We start from the raw sequence: 20313 nt of genomic DNA on the forward strand, positions 1-20313 counted from the left end.
ACATAGCGTCGTACGTTACGTTTTGGGTCGAGAACGTGTTGGAATGGGATGATAACAGCAGCAGCCAGCAACATCATGCAATCGGATGGTTGCCGACTCATCTCCAGACCTGTGTGACTGAGACCTTAATTATATTGTATACTGGCATATACTTGTATCTGTGAAAAGTGTAATTATTTTAATTTAGTCCATTGGTAATTTGACCTGTTACAAGCTGCTCACTCTCTGAAATATGGTCTGAACCCCACCTCACCTTTACTGTAATAAAACTTCATCCCAGAAACAAGCAGGAGTTCTCTGCAGAGACACATAGTCAATACGTACATTTTTACTGTGCACCCCCCAGTTGTCCCAACATGTGAGAAACAATATTTTTGCCAGTTAAGTATCTGGAATACAGTTCAGTCAGTAAATCAAACTCTTTACTAGAGTTGTGCTATGCGGTGATGCAGCTGGATTCAGGCTCCGACCTTTTGAATGTGTGTCCTCAAAGGTTTGCAGTATCCTCGTGAAAATGTCTCCTCTGTTTATTATTAACACAAAGACCAGTCAGCTCAGGACACGTGTACTGGTTACGGGTACCTTTCACATTCATGTTGATTTATATTGATATGAGCAACTGGGGAAATACGTGTTATATTTGTTTCATTCTCACATGGCACTGGTTTCTGCTGTGAGGGATCATCGTAAATCTTGCTATTTGCAGAAGGGAAGGGGAGATATGATATGCTCGATAAATGACATGGGAGGAAACTGCTTTGAGAATCGCGCATGTCATCGCAGCAGAAATGAGACCAGGAAAGACACAGAATGTGACCTTTAGACGCTGTTTAATACACAGATCACCTTATTAATCAATGGAAAAAGGGAGCTGGAGGAAGAAAGGGGGTTGAAGCAAAGGGAGGAGGGCGCACAAAAAGGAGAAAGTGGAAAAATATGTTTTAGTTAAATAGAATCAGCCAAGGAAAAAAGTTGTGTTTAACCCCAGCTTTGTGATAGTTTGACAAAAATATAAAACCCACGTTGTGTTGACCGAGAAGTTTGGAACTCATCCTATCACAGTGAACAATTTCAAGTCGGAGCTTTATTTTTATTCGTCCTCAGGGGGCTATCCCACAAGTTCATATAAAATCTAAAGCCCTCCTGATATTTTTCAGAGATGGCTATCATGTAGAAATTGCTGTATAGATTTGTGGTCATCCTCAAAATAATTTGTTAGTGTAGGCAAGTGTCACTGCTTAGTCCACAGGGTTATTTTTGAAATATCAGTGCAGTAAAAATCAAAACATATTGTAGCAGGCAGGTTGGACTACCGTATGTGCTTCATGGGTTTACATTAAGCCTGAAAATATCCTGTCATTTATTCCTTGATTGCCGTTCAGTGAGATTCGTAGTTGGTAAATGGGTTCCACCCATTTGATTTGCCATGGGAAAGAAACCGCAGGTGTGACTAATACCATTACCAATGATCTTGATTTGCTTTGGTGTGCAAGCAAGGCAGTGTGCACAACATCAAAGCAATGACAGCACAGCAACAAAATTGAATGCAGCTTTATTAAAATTAAACTGAATAACAGGAATGCACTGTGTATGTATATCAGATCTGGGCTCTGCTTTAAAATAGATTTTTCCGACGGCGTTCAGGTTCGTGGTTGCTGTTGATTAAACTAAATTGGAAGCTAGCGTTGGCTGATAAATGTATTAGAGACACGAACAAATTCGGCGTGTGATTTGTGCACGCATTTCATTGCCTTTCGAGGGAAGAAGACAGCAGGAAGAAGGGAGATTTCTCTCCCGTCTTCCTCGCGAACTTTTCGATTTGTCTTTGTCTCTCTCTCCCTCTCCTGCCTGAGTAGCGGTGGGATGTTGAAGTCGAAAGTTTAGAGATTTACTTTAATCCACGCAGAGCCAGCCAGCTGCTTAAACACCTTCTCGGATGGAAACGCGTGGAGCCTCGACAGCTGTTTCCCTAAACTTTATTATCTATGGCTGCTTCCTGCGTGGAGGAGGAGCTAATTTGTCAACCTCCAAGATGAGAGACACATTAGGAAATAAAATTAGACTAAATGAAACTGACAAATGGCAGCCATTAGAGTGTGTACTGTATACGCGAGTTTCCAGTTTGTACCTTTTGGGCTGCCAACATAAATTCTCATGTCTTTTCTTCTCTGTGATCCTCTCGCTCTGCAGCCCGTCAAAACAGACACTACAAAGTACGTGTTTGCAGTCTGCAATCCAGGGGAAATTGTCAAGAGAAGACAAAAGAGCTCAATAACGTGATTTATTTTGATTTTCAGTTGATTTAAGATGTTTTCCCACACTTTTTGAAAACTTTCTCGCTTACCTTTTTGGTGAAGTGAAAGCGGCACATGTGGCGGATTCTCAACCAGTGTATGTGTGTGTGTTGTGCTTTCATCATGAAAAAGATGCCTGAGAATGAATCATTTTGATGCATCACAGTTAATTCTGTAAAGTCAACAAAACATTGAGCTTCATCAGAGCCTTAAACCGGACTCAAATCTGATTATATTTACCCTAATCTGCTAGAAAATACATTATTAATATTATCTTAGATTTTCATTGAGAACACAGATGAAAATGAAGGTGTGTCTTTTGTAAAAGTTCGTCTAAAAAGCATCTCCAGGCGATTTCAGTCTGTTTGGCGTGCATGACTTTTACTGGGAATTTTAATCACTCTAAATCAGCTCTTTTATTTCTTGTTGCCTTGCAGATGGTCAGAGACAGGAAGTGAGGCTGGGAGGTGGAGCTTCCCGACACTGCTTTTACGACCTCACTCCTAGTAGCCAATACCAGATCAGCGTTCACGCGCAAATACAAGAAACGGAGGGACCCTCTGTGTCCATCACTGACATGACACGTATGCTGGGTTTATGTTTGTTTTATGTCAAAGCTGTCGATCATTTCATTCATTTCTATTTATCGTGAACATTTTTAAAGGGGTTGCAAGTTTTATTCTTATTTCTTTTTTACTCATTTCTCATCTAATGTAATCAGTTAATCCTTTACGTCTCCATCTTATGTATATTTTTCCCTCTTTGCACCCTGTAGCCATCTCGTCGCACATCTCGTAGCTTAGGTTTTCTTTAATTTGCTCGGTTGCACTCTCGGAAAACATATCGTGTTTGTGCAGTTCATTGGTCTGTTAATGAGGTGAGGTGAACCACACAGCTCCTGGGATCAAGAAGACTGGTGTAAAAACCAGGAATACCAAAAAAAATGAATAGATAGATATGTTCTCATATTCACATTGCTATGTAGCAAGACATCTGTTGGATGACTTAATCTGTTTGGTTTTGGAAATAGTTGAAGGTCTATAGACAAGTGAAATTTCACTGATGTATTCACTGTAAATGTAATTAATACGAGTGTGTCTGTGTATCAAAACCTTTAGCTGTTAGCCACAGCAAAGAGAAGTATCGACTACAAATTGTCATAATTATATTAAGTTCAGTACTTGAAATTGTACTTGTTGCTTTTACACACAGCCAACAGCCACCTTTCCATATCATCTGTGTAAGTCTGTAAACAACCGATAAAGCTCAAAGGGTGAAAAGACACAATAAAAGCAAGAAACAGCGTCAGGTAACGAAGGCACGAATTTCACCTGAACTCCTCACTGTTTATCATTCAGTGACAGCTGCGTCAATCAAGCAGATATTCTCAAGCAGGCTACATATCTTTGTTTTGTCACCACAGCGGTGTGGTGTGGAAGCCGAAGAAACATTTGTTGAGATAATCTCATCCAGTTTTACAAAGTGTGTGTCGCTTCTTTGCGCAGTAGCAAATCTCTCCGAGATGATTCACTTTACTGCTCTCTGGTTTGACAGAACTTTCTCCAAAGTAAGTAATCTGACACCGAGGCACAGACTTTAACTTGGGGCTGTTTTTGAGTCTTACAGACAATAGATGCTAGACTGATAAAAAAAAAATCACTTGTGCTGTCCCCAATTTAGGATGTATAGAAGCAATTTAGAAAGTTCAAATCTGAAATAATTCCAAAATGGAGCAAAAGACAAACTCAATAAAACACAGAAGCTGTTTTGCGTATGTACAGTATCTACAGATTGCATTAGAAATCTTTTTTTCTGTAAAGGTCCAGAGCTCAATCGCTGGAGGAAAGGTTAATAGAAACAGACCACTGCTATGTCTCAGTGTGCCAGCTGTGTTTGTGTGCTCATGCACAAGTGTGTGTTTGCGGTCTGCATGTAGACCCCATTGATGGTGCCACTTGTCACTGTCGTCATGATTGATGACCTTGCCTTCTATCTCTGTGTCTCTGTGTGTGTTTGTGCGTGCTTCCAGTTGCAGCACCCACTCAGGCTCCGACTGAACCACCCACTACGGAGCCCCCACCCACAATCCCACCAGCCAAAGAGGGTGAGATGAAGCTTTTAATACTCTTATGTTCAATGTGGTGGATAATCCTTGCAGTTGACATATTATGTCTTTTTAGAGGAAATATGACATCCATCTTATTTCTGTTCCTTATTCCCACCTGGTGTATTCATTGTGTACTTTGAAAAACAAAAATGGCCAATACATTCCTTCTCAATAGTTTGTTTACATACAAAACTGACGCACGTAATTGCTGAACTTCTTATCTGAACTTATTTTGCCTGTGTGTGCAGGAAAAATGCGACTGAAGCAACTTAGGAAAATGAATGTGAGACAGAAGAGTGTGTTTAGTGGATATATTGGGAAAATGATGCCAAAGATTGAGCTGCCAGAGGAGAGGAAAAGGGAAATACCAAAGAGAAAGTAGTGATTGAGGGCGTGCAGATGGTGTGACAGAGGAGGATGCTAGGGAGACGGAGGCACGAAAGAAGAAGGCACAGTCCCCAACGTGCTATACCGCTCTGCTGTGGTACTGAAACTGAACATACACAGTAAATCATAAGGAAATTTGGAGAGTCGGCTTGTAAATTTAGGGTGTGCTAAAGGAAAATCTCAGACATTTTTATTCCACAATGACTTAATTATGTGAAATATACTGATTCTGCTGCAGCTAACACCAAAATGAAGAAAAGTAACCTCTTATCATATTACCACAGGCTCAGCTAGGCTAATCTGATCACTCTTACTCAGCTTTATTTCTCCTCAAATCATGCAGGTTACACTTGACTCACCGCTGACCAGCAAGTTATGATACCTGTGAAGTTTCTCTTCACTGGATCAATCACTAAGTAAAATTTAGAAAATGAGCCTCAGCTGTTCTTGATAAATTCAAACTACAATCTACGTAATAAAACACATCCAATCCAAGCACTATATCTATTTTAATACATTAAAAAAGAGAGCATGTCAAATTAAGGCATTTGAACCATTTTTAAAAAGCCAATAATGAATATGATGTCACTAACTTTTTAATAACACTTGAGCCTTTGGAGAGCAAGGAGCCTAATTCCTCTGTTCTTATGCAAAATGCTTATAAAGCCATACTTAATATAGGATTTTGTACGCTCTTTTATTAGGTGACAGGTCTCTACAGCTGGCATGCCAGTTTAGCTTTGGGCTGTTTTATTAAAGAGCCATGCTGTTGTAATACATGCCGATTTAGCACACTTGACAAAGCTCAAAAAAAAGTCATCTGGAGAGCAGCATGTGTTGCTCCAAAACTATAATTTCAGTGTTAATCTGAAGAAATTAATCAAGTTCAACTTTTGTTTTCTCTTTTTGATGCTTTCAAGTTAATAAACATGATTTGCAATTTAGTCTTTATTAGCACACAGCTTCTTTCTTTCTTTTCCAAACAGGGTTGTGAATGACTCATGAGTTAGGACAAGCAAAAATGTTTTTCAAATGTTTTTTTTAAATCGAAAGCTCAAGTAACGAAGGGGTTTGAGTCCACCACCCTTTCACCTACTACCCAGACAGGCTTTGTCCTCCTCTGTTCCTGTCTGATGAGCTCAGGTAAAAGGTCGCACCACAACACGAGGTCCACAAAAGTGAAAGACACACCTGCTGAGCCCGCCTGGAAGCGCTTCTGTCTAAGTTTCTGACCTTTGTCAGACCAGTGCCTCCATCTGTAATGACAGGCAACCTTTATTCGGGACAGAACTGCAAAGATGGGAGAAACAGAATACAAGGACCGTGTTTTTGTTCTACGTAGGAGGGAGAAGACAAAGAAACAAAGTTATGCCGCATGAAGAGATAGAAAGAAAATTTACTGAAAATGGTCAAATGTTCAAGACAGATGGCAACGCAGACCCGAAACACAAACAATCCTCTCTAACATTGAAGTTTTCTCCTCTCCTTTGTTGCATTGGAATTTATGGATACTGACATGGTCATAAACAAGGTTAGAAATTTAGCAAAGACTTGGAGGTTGCAGACTTGTTAAAACCACAAAACAACTTTACAGCAGTGATGAAAAGGCTGCTGGGAGTCATCAAGAAACCTGAGACAAATAAAAGAGGGAAACGTCGCTGCAGGGCCGTGGATATATAAGAGCGGCACAACCAGACAGGATAGAGATGATTTTGTGTTCAGAAAAATCAGAGTTTAAAAATGTGTGAGCACCATACCTTTAATCTTATGAACTCCACAGTTGGCAGATTGCTCTGAAAACCTAGTCTTTGCATATTTACCCTTTTCCAGCAGATGTATATTTGCAGAGCTTCATACTTTGCATATTTACTCTGAGTCTGAATATATTAGGCAGCCAGTTAATATTCCACTTATGCTTTGTCCTCTGCTGACATTCACACTGTGTGAAATTATTTTTTTGTGTAGACACAAAGCGTTGTGCTGACTAAATCTAAACCCCTCCCTTATCTGTCTGAAGTATGTAAGGAGGCCAAGGCTGACCTGGCGTTCCTGGTCGACGGCTCCTGGTCCATCGGAGACGACAACTTCATGAAGATTACACGTTTCCTCTACAGCACCATGGGATCGCTGGATCTGATTGGACAAGATGGCACCCAGGTCAGTCACATGACAGCATTCTTAGTGAACTTATCTCGTTTTACTCATTCATACCAGTTTTCCCCAAAAATCTGTCATTACATGGGAAAGGAAGATTTATGGATTAAAACGTCATGCTGTGTTGACCGCCTCGCTCTGACTCACAGTGAAGTGAGACTCTTTGCAGGGCTTGGATTCACATTTAGGACTGTTAGTGGTTGTTGTGTCTAGTCTAAATTCCTGTGTCTAGTGAAAATTACCGTTTTGCCAGTTTACACAGTTTAACCAACAGAAATCCAAATTGTCCCTAAGGCTTTTCATTTCCTTTCAGTCTCTTTGCAATTTATTTTCTTTGTTTAAGAATTTTTCCTCATGGGAAATATGATGTATAGCAGACAGTGGGGCTCCAGCCAAATGCAGCCGTACTCAAAACCATAATAATGAGGGAATAACTTAATTGCATATCTGAGTATAATCTGAGGGTTAGGAACTCGTTCACAGACGAGAGAATTATGTGTATGCGGGTGTTAATCCCTGCAAAAAGATAGATTACAACCCCCTGCCGCTCTAGCGAATTACCTCATCCTCTTTCCTCCAGCCGTTATGCACTGCAGCCAATTTCACCAATAGCCAGTCACCAAAAAGAGAAAGAAAAGCTATTTTTAATTTTTGCTTTAGGATCTGCTGAAGCTAGACTAACATTCAGCGGAGAGTAAAATAAAGGAGCTTGGATGCTGATAATGAGAGGATGGAGGGGACTTATCGAAAAGCCACTTAGTTTCTGTAACCTACTGTTTTCTTTGTTTCAAAGTTAGCCACTGAAATTTGATTAGAACAGAAATTTTACCCATATAATGTATCTTAGATCATTTGAGTTTAGTCCACATCCTTCGGATCATTTATTGTTTAGGAAAGAAAGGTGCTGACACTGGCATTCATTGATATTAGAAGGATGCTCTGGAGCCAACCACTACCCTGAAAACCCCCTGATAAATCAGCAGGACCAAAGCTTTACATCTGTTGAAAAGTTTGGGAAAGTGAGAAGAAACTTTAAACTCCCCGTGAGTCAATCTTTACTTTCTGGAATGACCTCTTGTTGCTGAGCGGTATTGAGTTAACTCCACTCATTTGCAGCCACCGTTCCAGAAAACAATACTTTTCCTGCAGAAATGGTGATTTTAATAAGTTGAGTGCAGATGCATTAAAGCTGGTATAAACAGTGAGTGGTTCTCTGTCAACGTGATTCTAACAGAGCAAAAGTTTGACTCATGTTACCACGGGGGATATTACCATCTTCACTCCCTCAGACTATCTCCCATTTATCAGGTCCATCAATAGTAATGCTAAGCTCTAACTCGGGGCTGTTGCTCCCTGTTGTCACTGTGAACTCATTTATTTGCGCTTCTGTCCTGCATGGCCCCCACTATGTCAGCAAACCTCAGCTGGTTCATTTATCACACTGTAGAGGTGCTTGCTAAACCCTTTTGTTTCATTTGTGTAATGTCTGCTGTTAAGGAGTTCACTAGCCTTGCTGTGCCCCATAACCTTCTGGCAGTAGGCTACCAGCATCAGAGCGCTGGCTGTAATGTGAGAAAGTTGGCTGCACAATAAAGAGGGAGTTGGCTGGGTAATGTAGGCTGACCAAAGCCAACAACAGCACCATTAGCAGTCTGGAGGTAATGACAGTTGTCCGACGCTCTTAGAGTATGGATATTAGACTGATTACAGTGCCAGTTTGGGAATGTGGATGTATGTATTCCTAAGTTTCCCCTATGCTTGTAGAAAAAGTTGCATTATTCCCTTTTTGCATCATGAGTGTTTCTTAGTGTGAAAAATATTAAATACACCAGGAAGGACCAGATGAAAAAAAGGTGATAACACTGCCCCGTCTATAAAGCTATAATCTTAAACTGTGAATTGTATATTCAGGCCTCTTGTGCATCATGTACAGACAAACCCATCTGCACTACATTCGCTTTGTGGGGCTATTTTGTCGCACCCCAATTAATGTAATTACACAATTACCATCAGTGAACAATAGCAATATCTGTTTGATACTGTTGTTAATGTCCAGAAAAAATTCAGAGAGTGTTGGTGATAATGACGTGGATATTAGGTTGTTTGACCAAGATCGCAATCATTTGGCTTCATAACACTTGACTAATGCCAGATAAGCTTTTTTTGTGTGTAATTTAGGTTTTTTGTACTATGGGGCGAGGCTGAAACTACCCTGAAAACCCTTTGTGGCAGTATCGTGAATGACATGACTGTGAACAGATGATGACAGAATTTTACTATTTTCTAAATTCTCCCTTTATACGGAGTTTAAACCCAAACTGGCTCAGGCAAACGGCACTTTAAATTTGCATAATTTTATTTGACATGTGTCTCTGTCTCTCTCCAGGTGGCCGTTGCTCAGTTCAGCGACGATGCTCGGACCGAATTCCAGCTGAGTTCTCATAGCAACAAAGAAGCACTGCTGGAGGCTATTCAGAGAATCAGCTATAAAGGAGGAAACACTAAGACAGGTTAGAACAGCACAATGGCAGGATTATAGTGGTGATAGTTACTGCAATTCCCTTTGTTTAGCTCTATTTATTAGCAGGACATTTTCATTATAATCTATGTTAGTACACTGCTCAAAAATTTAACACAGATGAAAAAGAGAAAAATCATGCTTTATGGCCTGGATAATGTTTTAGGAATAAAAGGATGCCAAATCGTTTTGATAAAAAAATTTAAATGATGAACCTACAGAGGGCCTAATTCAAAGGCAACCTGAAAATCAAAGTGAAAAAGTGATGCTAGTCCATTCTGAGGGAATTTCCTTGCAGCAACTCAAAATGGTACTCAGTAGTGTGTATGTGCTTCTAAGCATGACTGGCAACGTCTGGGCATGCTCCTAATAAGATGGATGGTGTCTCGGAGTATCTTCTCCCAGGTCTGGACCAGGGCATCACTGAACTCCTGGACTGTTAGGTGCAACCTTGGGGTTTGGATGGATTGAAAAATGATGTCCCAGAGGTGTTCTATTGGATTTAGGTCAGGCAAGCATGGGGGCAAGTGAGTGGTATCAATTTCTTCATCCTCCAGGAACTGCCTGCCCTCACTGCCCAGCCCTTCGTGGCATTTGCAATAGAATACCAGAAGTGACAGGCTCTGTAACATCGTTCAGCCTGACTGTTTGGGTGGTGCGTCGGTGATGGTTTGCGGAGGCGTATCCATGGAGGAATACAACAACGCGGGGTACTCTGTGATCCAATATTCATAATATAGCTTCTAAAACATAATGAATCTCTGTTTTAATTACACAGGTATGTTCAGTTTACTTGTATCACTCTTGGACTCAGGGTTTGAGTTTTGTTGCTCTTGTTGTCTTTTTTGTGAGGTCATGGTTCTTGCTTTTAGTTGTGTTTCTGTTACTCTTTGAAATTCAGTTAGTGTTCGTTATATTTGGTTCCTTGTGTTTTTTTTATCCTCCCCGGTTGCTCTTTTATGAAGTTTTGTCTATTGCTTGAGTTTTGTAGCATTGGTTATCATTTGGTATTTGTTCACTGGATTTCTTATGTGCTTAGTTTTGTACTTTTTTTGGTCTTAGCGTTTGTTTATTTACTCCCCTCTGTGTTTTCCCCTTATTCTTAGTTTTTTTTATTTGGTTGTTTATTTGGTGCTTTAGGTGCTCTTGCCATAGATCATCTGTAGATTTACACTTTCTCAGTGTCTTCTTTCACTTCATATATAATCCTAGAATTGCTACAGTGTGTTGGGATCAGAACTATGCGGGGGCCTGACAGTCGGCAGCAGAAATCCTTATTCCTCTTGTCACTGAGGATAGTCTTTTAGGACTGACTGTGTTTCTCAGGGTTGATATGCTGCTGAATGAATTTTGGACAGAGAATGTTACAAAATGAAAAGGCCTAAATCGCCTAAAGCGCAAAACCCAATTCCCCTTCCTTACAGTACATTTTGCTCCTCTGGTTCGTTGAGGGAAGGGTCAGCAGTTCCTCTGGCTTTCAAAACCGAGGCTTGCAATACAATCCATAAGTTCTGTTTGCTCTCCAAACCCAAACTATTCCCTTTTCATTTTTTCCAAACCTCAGATTCTCCTCAAAGGCCCCATTAGGGACCCTCATTGTGTCCAAAGCCCCCCAAAATATGTACTTTTATTCCTTTTAAACCTTTAGCCTCTGGCTATCTGTGTGAATACAACAGCTAGCCAGCAAGAAGCCCTGCAGTGTTAATGCCCTTTTATGTTTACTGTAAGTGGTTTGTTCACTTTATATCGCCGTCCTATGACCTTTGGAGTAGAAGAAATGTGCTCGGAAGTGTACTTGTTTACGGTAGGATTTCCAAAGATGGAATCTTTTTTAGGTATAAGTTCAGTCTGACATCTTTATTAATTCTGAGAAATAGTTCTGCCTCCTTACCTCATACAGTTGGTTGAGAGTGCAGAGCTGTTTCTGTAGCAACATGGATTGAGTTTCTTGTTTGAAGGCCTGCAAAGGTTTTTGCTTAAGAAGATCCGACAGCTACTTATTCATATTCTGATCAAACCTGTAGTGCAAAGCCTTTTCTATATACCCATTTCATAAACAATATGTAAATGATGCTGCATCCTTTTAGACTGTATAGTCAGTTTCTGTTCCAGCATCAGTACGCTCTGATACAAGTTAGAGAGAGAGCACGCTGAGGCTTATATTCTGGGATTTTGTTTGTCACTACGCATTTCATTAACAAGTTGTTGAGCCTCTGGCTGGCTTAGTCAATGATTGATGTAACATAGATATAGCTGCATTAGTCTTTATCCCTATATACACAATGTACATGAGTACACTGTGTGTGTGTTGAGATTTTTTTTTTTTTTTTTTTTTGCTGTATACAAGTAATTGTGTTAATCCCTGGAGCGGATTGGCAGTACAGTATACACGTGGCAAATTGTGTTTCTGTAGCTTCTTGTGAGCAAATGTAAAAGTGTGTAGTTATGTGCATGTATTAAGGAGACACGGCATGTGCTACTTTTGATTTTCAGCTATTTAGCGATACACGCACTGGTCACTTTATTAGGGACACCTTGATGGTACCAGGTTGGACCCCTTTACTACAGAAGTGCCTTAATTCTTCATGGCACAGATACAACAAGGTGCTGGAAACATTGCTAAGAGATTTTGCTTCATATTTACATGATAACATTATACAGTTACTACAGGTTTGTCAGCTGCACACCTGTGATGTGAATCTCCCATTGCACCACAACACAAAAGTGCTCTATTGGATTGAGATCTGATGACTGTACAGGCCATTTAAGTACAGTGAACTCATTATCATGTTCAAGAAACCAGTTTCAGATGATTGAGCTCTCTGACATGTTGCGTTATTGTGCTGTAAGCGGACATCAGAAGATGGGTACGCTGTAGTCAGAAAGTCAGCAACAACCCTAGACAGGTGTGGTGTTTAAATGATGCTCAGTTGGTACTAAGGGGCCACAAGTATGCCGAGAAACTTTTTCTCACACCATTACACCAGCAGCCTGAACTGTTGATACAAGGCAGGATGCATTCATCCTTTCATGCCAAATTCTGACTCTACCATCCTAATGTCATAGTGGACATTGAGACTTATCAGACCTAGCAATGTTTTTTTTTCCAATTTTCTGTTGTTCAGTTTTGGTGAATTGTAGCCTGATTTCCTGTGTTTAGTAGACAAAGATGTGGTCTTCTGCGGCTGTAGCCAATCTGTTTCAAGGTTCAATGTGTTGTTCATTCAGAGATGCACCTTTGCATTCTAATGATTGGTTGTTTGAGTTACTTTGGACCTCTGTCATCATCTAGAAGAAGTCTGGTCATTTTTCTCTGACCTCTGTCATCAACATGGCATTTTCACCCAGAGAACTGCTCCTTCAGTTGCAGGAGTAGTTAGTCTTATAAGAAGTGTTTGTGAACTCAAAATCAAGAATTTGATTTGGAGAGCCCAGTGTGTGCTCCCGACACAGGGGAAACCTACCTTGGAACGACAGCTGTTGTGGAGGTGAAGCCCAGGGCAAGATATGCTTCATCATATGTTCTAGTCTCTGGCTTGGATGGAAGTTGGTTTGGATGCATATTTAGCAACGCTTCTCTTTATGCTTTGCCTTTGCATGGGAGCCCCTTAAAAAAAAGCCTGTCCATTATGCGAGCAGCGTCCAAGCATTTCTTTTTCTTTTTTCTTTTTTTTCTACAGCCCCCCCCCCCCCCCCCCCCCTGCAATGGCTTCACTCACTCTGAGAACCTCTTCTCTAAGATCTGCTGACAAAAGGCTAAATGCGTTGGGTTGCTGCAGTGTGATTGGTTGATTAAACATTTTTATTAAATTGATCAGGCATACCTAATAAAATGGCCAGTCATACAGTAAGGGTGTGACTTTTTTTAAAGAAAGCACCCTTATTCATCTGTATTAATGCAGTCTTCTGGGACCCTCACTCAATTCATCTAGGTTTATGACTCCTTTATGAATTCAGAATTAGTGTATGAATGAGTTTCGGTGACTATAAAACTCATTCCACCAGTACATTAGTCAAACCAGTGAAACCAATAAAACCCTTTCTAAAGCCTTTGTATATGTTCAATAATGCTTTTCATGACCCTGATTAAAATTTTAAGTACTCTCATGAGCTTACTGTAACTTTTTAAAGATTAGAGGATTTAATGGCTCTGTCCATTTATGATACTCCAGAGGGAACATTACAGCCTCCACCTACAGCCACAAAAGAACAGGGAGGGAGCGTTTCCTACTGCAATATAACTTTTTTCTGTTTTTTTCTTCTTTCTTTTGCATGAAGCCTTTGAATTTTAAAACATTTAAGCATCTTTTGTTTTCCCATATTGTTTCTCTTTCTGAGTGACAGCAACAAAGCTGGTAAACTGCCAGACACCAGAACAAATGTAAAATGACACAGATTACACAAACACACTCAAAATAATGAATCGCTGATTGATGATGGGCTTTCCAACTCAAGCTGTCCTGACATGATTTGGTTTTGCAATAATTTTTTTTATCACTTTTTTTTTAACTTGCTCTCCCCATCTGGATCCACTCTTCTGTCTTCTTTCCTATCCTCAACGATCCACTTAGCCCCTCCCCTGTCTCACTTTCCTTCTTTCCTACTCTGTCCAGTGTGTCACTTCATGCCTGGCTAGCTGCTGTCTCACCCATCACGAAGAGAAGACAGTGTAGAAACAGATGTAGCACTGGCAGATATCTGACATCAAAACACTTTACAGGCCAAGCACTCTATCATTTTTCATCAGTGACAGCTCACTCTAAAAAAAAAAAAAACAAAGAGGAGAAAGTGAAGATATGATGTGGAGTGTGGTTAAAAATTGAAAGACATCATGCACACATAGAAGAATTAATACCAGTGTTTAGCAGTATCAGTTAATGGGCGGGCCATGTATGGATGCGCTGGTTTTAGTGCAAAGTTTCCTGAGTCTGCACCTCTTGTTATAACTCCTGGAAACACATGAGAAGTGAGAGATGAGAGTGTAAGAGGACAGAGAAGGACTGATGGGGTTTTTTTTATTATGAAAAGGTCATCTGGATATGAGCAACATTTAGCACAGCTCAACTAATCATTTCCAGCTAATTATAATGGACAAAATGCAAATGATGGAATTAAATAGAAACTACCTACCAATGTATGACTGATTAGACTTATTGTTGGTGCTCTGTATGCATTCATTTGTGATAAATGAAAAAGAAAAAAAAACGTAAAAGTTTCTCTTTTATTTAGATGACCATCCGTCACCTACTCAGAGTTAATTTTTCGATGCTTTTACCTGATGGCAGCAGAAGGAGCTTCCTGAAGGAAAAATTATAAAGAAAAATGTGCTGTAGGTGCTACAAAGTTTTTCTGCTGTTTTGAATTTTATTTTGCATAACTTTTCAAGGTGCTTAAAGCACAGTGATGCACATAAATCATCATTAAATTCACTGACAGGTGTGCACAGAAATCCCCTCAGTTGCTTTGCTGTGGGTGGCTCCTGAAACCTTTTAAAACTGTCTAGACAGATTTTATTGACTGATTACATCCATTAGCAAGTGACTTTTAATTTTTTTGATAGCATGCTGTAAACCACATTGTGACGTTGTCTATCTTTCTGTCTTTGGGTGTCATTGAGATACACGCCACACAAGTTGTTTTCTGGCTTTTCTTTTTTTTCTAAATGCTAATCGCTCAGCCTAAATCTAATTTCAGGGGCTTTTGGGTCACTTGTCTGATAATTATGGAGTCAGTAATGTATTTTATTAATGTCAGTGGAATAATAAATTAGGAGGTCCATTAAAATTGCATCAAAGGTCACATGGTTTCACCTCTTTGATTGATGTGGGGAAGAGAATTTGAGATGATTAGAGATGACATCCGTGGTTCCAATAGCTTTCATTTGCCAAAACATTTATCAGCATCGAGCCTCGCTTGGGAAACATGATTGATGATAAAATGACTGCTCCAAAATGTGAAAATATGAAGCTACAAATCTAAAGAGAGGTGTTAAAAGTGGTCAGCAACGGTATTAAACACTATCTACAGGAACCGAGAGGAAGAAAACATTTTGGGGAAAAAGTGAAATGATTTGAAAATGATTTCAAACTTGTATTTAATTGTAACTTATACACACAAATGTTCAAAAAACGTTTAAACATTTTGACTAAGTTGATGACTGGGAAGTTTACTGAAGGCTACTGGTGCCATCTGGCCGGGAACAAGTGTGACTTCACTGCTTTGCCTGAACCGTGCTTCATTTGTGTAATGTAACAAAACGAAAACATGTGTGTGAGTTTTCTGCTTTATGCTGCTTCTGGTTTGTCTCTTGTTAGGTAGAGCCATCAAACATGTGAAGGAGTCTATTTTCACCTCAGAGGCGGGAGCCAGAAGGGGCGTTCCCAAAGTCCTGGTCGTTCTGACCGATGGACGTTCACAAGACGATGTCAACAAAGTGTCCAAGGAGATGCAGGTGGAGGGTGGGTATTTACGTCATTAATCCTGAAATGCAATGAACGATGACTTACTCTGGCCCTAAACTATGAGTCTGTGACAGTCGGTGAGATATGTAATGTTGTTATAATGAGCGTGTGTGGTTAGAGTCCAGGAAGAAGATCAGAGAAAATCCTCATTCGACCTCTCTGTTTTAGTCCTGTATCTCTCACGCTGCTGCGGCAAGAAAACTAACAGTGTGTTAGATTAAAGGACTTAATTAATTCCAGCTTGTAATGAGTCTTCTTTTTTAATTTCATTCTCAGGCTACATCATCTTCGCAATTGGGTTTGCGGACGCAGACTACGGCGAGCTGGTGAATATCGCCAGCAAACCCAGTGACAGACACGTCTTTTTTGTGGACGATTTGGACGCTGTGAAGAAAATAGAAGAGCAGCTCATTACCTTTGTCTGTGAGGCTGCCACTGCCAGTGAGTAACACCAGCTCATGTTTAAAACAGAGAGAGAGAGGCCGGGAGGAAAATGAGTTCAAGTCAGATGGGGATACAGGTAGACAGAAGGGAAGAGGGACAGAATAAAATTCAGCTGGGAGAAAAGGAGATATGTATCCTGAGGGAAAAAATGGAGGAGAGGAGAACTTGTGCTAATGTTGAATGAACTAACAGACTCAGTTTTGTTCTTTCAGCTTGTCCGTCTGTTTTGATGAGCGGTAACACGTTGGCAGGTAAGAGTTTCAAATACCAATCACACAGGGCCATGTACTGTGCTGAAATCCCTGGAGAGGAAGTAAATAATAATGACTGCAATTACATCATGATGGCCCACATAGTGGTGCTAGCAATGATTATTGATTATTACACCAAAGTGTTAATGGTGATGATTCTGCTGCAGGTTTCCGTATGATGGAGAAGTTTGGCCTGGTAGAGAAGGAGTATAGCACCATACCTGGAGTTTCTCTGGAGCCGGGTTCATTCAACAGCTTCCCTTGCTACAGGTTACACCGTGATGCCCTGGTGTCTCAGCCCACCAAGTGAGTAAATGAACATTGATCCATCCGTTCACATCACAAGAATTGTGTCCTCCTTGAGTATTGGTCAGATTTTACTGAAACTTACAAACAGTGATCACCTAATGGGCTTTCACTCAAACTGTGCTCAACGTTAATGAGCTTTATAAACTCCAAACACAGCTCCAAATTCTTTAAGGTTGCATGTTGCTACATTTTGCATGAATAAAATGATAAAGACAGAAGTTCACTGAATGCCATTTGATATGATAGCTTGAAACATTGCTTTGTATACCACTTGTATCCTGTTAGATGGTTAGATAATAAAATAATAATAATGGATTGCATTTATATAGCGCTTTTCGAGACTCTCAAAGCACTTTACAATGCCACTATTCATTCACTCTCACATTCATACACTGGTGGAGGCAGCTACAGTTGTAGCCACAGCTGCCCTGGGAAGCGAGGCTGCCATATCGCGCCATCGGCCCCTCTGGCCATCACCAGTAGGTGGCAGGTGAAGTGTCTTGCCCAAGGACACAAAGAAAACTAACTATAACAGTGATCTTATTGGTCATGGTGAAGGATGGAGTGGTCCTAATGGGTGAATCCCACATAAGGAAGGTGTGGTTTGGGACTTTCTATCACCATTATGCTAAAATCAGTATTATGGCCACTGCCAAGTATAACATGCTGATGTGTTTACATATTTTTACCATACTTTTTGGTTATGGTTGTAAATACTCCTGAACTCAAACACTTTCTTTTGGTGGTGAACTGAATAAATTTGTCCTGGGTATGACTGCTTGAGAGACTTTTCGACTTCTCATTGGATTTTTATTCTCATTAGTTTGTGCAATACAGCCAACCAATGGCAAGATAACTTATCAGTTTCTACAAATTACACTTTACAAGAACCTGTGAACTGTGATGGATCACAAGACACATGAGTTACTGTGCCACTGAAATTGTATTTCAGTTGTGCATCATTATTTCGTCTGATAAGGAAGTGGATTTGCTCAGATTACTGTTCTCTTTATTTTCATTAATGATTTGCTCTGTTTTAGCTGAACACACAGTTTAGCTTTTCTAATTGATTCTCTTGTCAGAAAACTTTTAACTGGAGTCTGCATCTAATATAACAGTAACTTTTAAACAGCCAAAAAACATCCATCCATTTTCTTAACCACTTATCGAACTTTAAAATGGGGTTGGAACCTATCCCAGCTGCCACATGGTGAAAAGCTGGGTACACCCTGGACAGGCTGCACTTTCTTCGCAGACTTAACACATACAGACAGATAGCCCCTCATCTAACATCCAACATGCATGACTTTGGACTGTGGGAGGAAGCCACACAGGCACAAGGAGAACACAAAAGCATGCCAGTAACCTTCTAACTGTGAGGTTATTGTCCTAACCACTGCAGCACCACGCTACCCAAGCCAAGAAACAACTGATCACATTTCTTCTTTATGACTGCTAACTCGCCTGACAGCACAAATGCTTGATGAACAATTGGCACATCTGGAGTTGGCAGCTGGGCATAGCTTTATTCAAGTGTCATTAAGAATGAGATTAGATCTTAGAGCAAATAAGCAAAGATGATTTTGGCCATAAGAATGATCACGACACAGGGACACGATGATAAATGAATCAGAAACATCTGTAATGCACTACTTTCTCCTTCTTAAGGTCTGGGTTCACACACTTCTGATAGCTGTGTGCCAAATCAGGAAGCTACATTTGTGTTTTTAATATGTTTGCCTTTTTTTCCTGATTTATGGTTAAAGTAAATGCCTCTGTATTTACATTCATGAATGAGAATTTTTAGTTCTTGGCGACGATGCACCTACTTCGTTGAATGTGTTCTTGACTTGATGTTGTAAAGGTGTTTTTCTTATCCATGGAAATAATTCTGTCATCATGCACTTTAGTTGTCTTTTGTGGTCTTTCTGGGTTTTCGATCTTGTTGGCCACTGTATTCTTTCTTTTTAAGAAAGAACTAGATTGTTAAGCTGGTCACTTCTAAAGTTTTCCTTTTATCTCTGATATTTATTTTGGTTTTCTTGGTTAATGATCACCTTTTTTATTTTGTTCGGCATCTCTTTTGATCTATTTTTGATGGTTTCCACGAAAAGCTCCCAAATGCAAGTTAAACACTTTGAATCACCTGCAGGTTATTTATCTCCTATTTGTCATAGTATAATGAGAGAAACTGCTTCACCTGGCTATTAAACTGCCTGTCAGCCAGTTGTCTAATTATTTTTGAGCCTCTAGAAATGGAGGACTGTTTATACAAATGGCTCTAATTCTGAAACAGTTACAATACAGTACAGCACCTTTGTTACAACCCTTAAATTAAAGCTGAAAGTCTGTACTACAATCACACATTGATTGTTTGATTTAAACTGTGGTGGTGTACAGAACTGTGTCATTGTCCATCGTACCTTAAACAAAATTAATTATTTTGTTTGGTCTGTGTTTTTATATCTACAGTTTTAAACATGTACAAGGTTTTGAATAAACAAACACACAATTAAATAAATAAGTACATTTTTATTTTAATAAATAAATAACATTTAATCAATGTTTTGATAATTTAACATTGTGTACACTTTATTAATCCCATAGGAAATTCCTCTGCATTTAACCCATTCACTCAGTGAAGCAGTGGGCAGCCACCAATCCAGCACCCAGGGAGCAGTGTATAAAGGCAGCACCTTGCTCATGGGTATCTCAGGGTAGCCATTCGGTGGATTTAAACCCCCAACCTTGCTATCATGGGGCAAACACTCTACCTACTGAGCTATTACTATCCCCGGCTATCCAATATATTCACTTTTTCTTGGAATTACACATCTCTAGAAAGTCAGGTACAGAACTTACAGTGAAAGAGAACATGTTGTTTTAAAGCTAAAACTGCAACGAGCCAGCCAGGAGTCAAACCTAGAATCTTCTGATCCATAGTCAGACATTGCGCCACTGGCCCACATGCAAGGTGCTGGAAAGAACTTGAAAGCATTCGAAGAGATTGTTCATATAGGTTAAAAGATTTGGTATGTATCTACAGTAGCACTAGACTTCAGGTACACGTTTAAATACAACATACATGTTTGCTTACACTCAGTAGCACTCAGAGCTTTCAGTGGCTCCAGTTTCGATCCCCAAGGTCTTTTCTGATGTTTTCGGAGCTTATTTTCACTTGATGCTGTCAACAGACTTCCATTTCAGCTTCCTGTTCTTTGATTGCTCCTTTTCTGAAAAGTGACAACCACTCTGAAAAACTGAAGCTTAGGAGATTTAAGCCTGAAGTGCTCGGAGGCAGCTACCTATAAAAAGACTAGGCTCTGTGATTAAAAAGAGGCTGGTGCTCATAGTGAGTCTCAGGCATCTGAAAACACTCTAAAAGCAA

At 40.0% G+C, this 20313-nt stretch overlaps 1 protein-coding gene and 1 long non-coding RNA gene across 6 annotated transcripts in view; one reads left to right on the forward strand and one right to left on the reverse strand.

Moving 5' to 3' along the window:
- col14a1a (collagen, type XIV, alpha 1a) overlaps positions 1–20313 on the forward strand; it is a 169455-nt gene that overhangs the window by 70654 nt on the left and 78488 nt on the right. For all 5 annotated transcript variants that reach the window (XM_080895344.1, XM_080895342.1, XM_080895343.1 and 2 more), the window contains 8 exons: positions 2732–2878; positions 4324–4398; positions 6806–6945; positions 9329–9452; positions 15775–15918; positions 16198–16362; positions 16578–16616; positions 16784–16922. In XM_080895344.1, coding sequence (XP_080751470.1) covers positions 2732–2878; positions 4324–4398; positions 6806–6945; positions 9329–9452; positions 15775–15918; positions 16198–16362; positions 16578–16616; positions 16784–16922 — 973 coding nt within the window. The remainder of the gene's footprint in view (positions 1–2731; positions 2879–4323; positions 4399–6805; positions 6946–9328; positions 9453–15774; positions 15919–16197; positions 16363–16577; positions 16617–16783; positions 16923–20313) is intronic.
- The window catches only part of LOC308404993, a 44846-nt gene that overhangs the window by 19420 nt on the left and 5113 nt on the right, over positions 1–20313 (reverse strand). Inside the window, exon 2 of the long non-coding RNA XR_013973245.1 lies at positions 6829–6921. This is a non-coding gene — a long non-coding RNA (uncharacterized lncRNA). The remainder of the gene's footprint in view (positions 1–6828; positions 6922–20313) is intronic.

Source organism: Rhamphochromis sp. 'chilingali' (assembly GCF_963969265.1).
Source record: "Rhamphochromis sp. 'chilingali' genome assembly, chromosome: 11".
Classification (NCBI taxonomy): Eukaryota; Metazoa; Chordata; class Actinopteri; order Cichliformes; family Cichlidae; genus Rhamphochromis; species Rhamphochromis sp. 'chilingali'.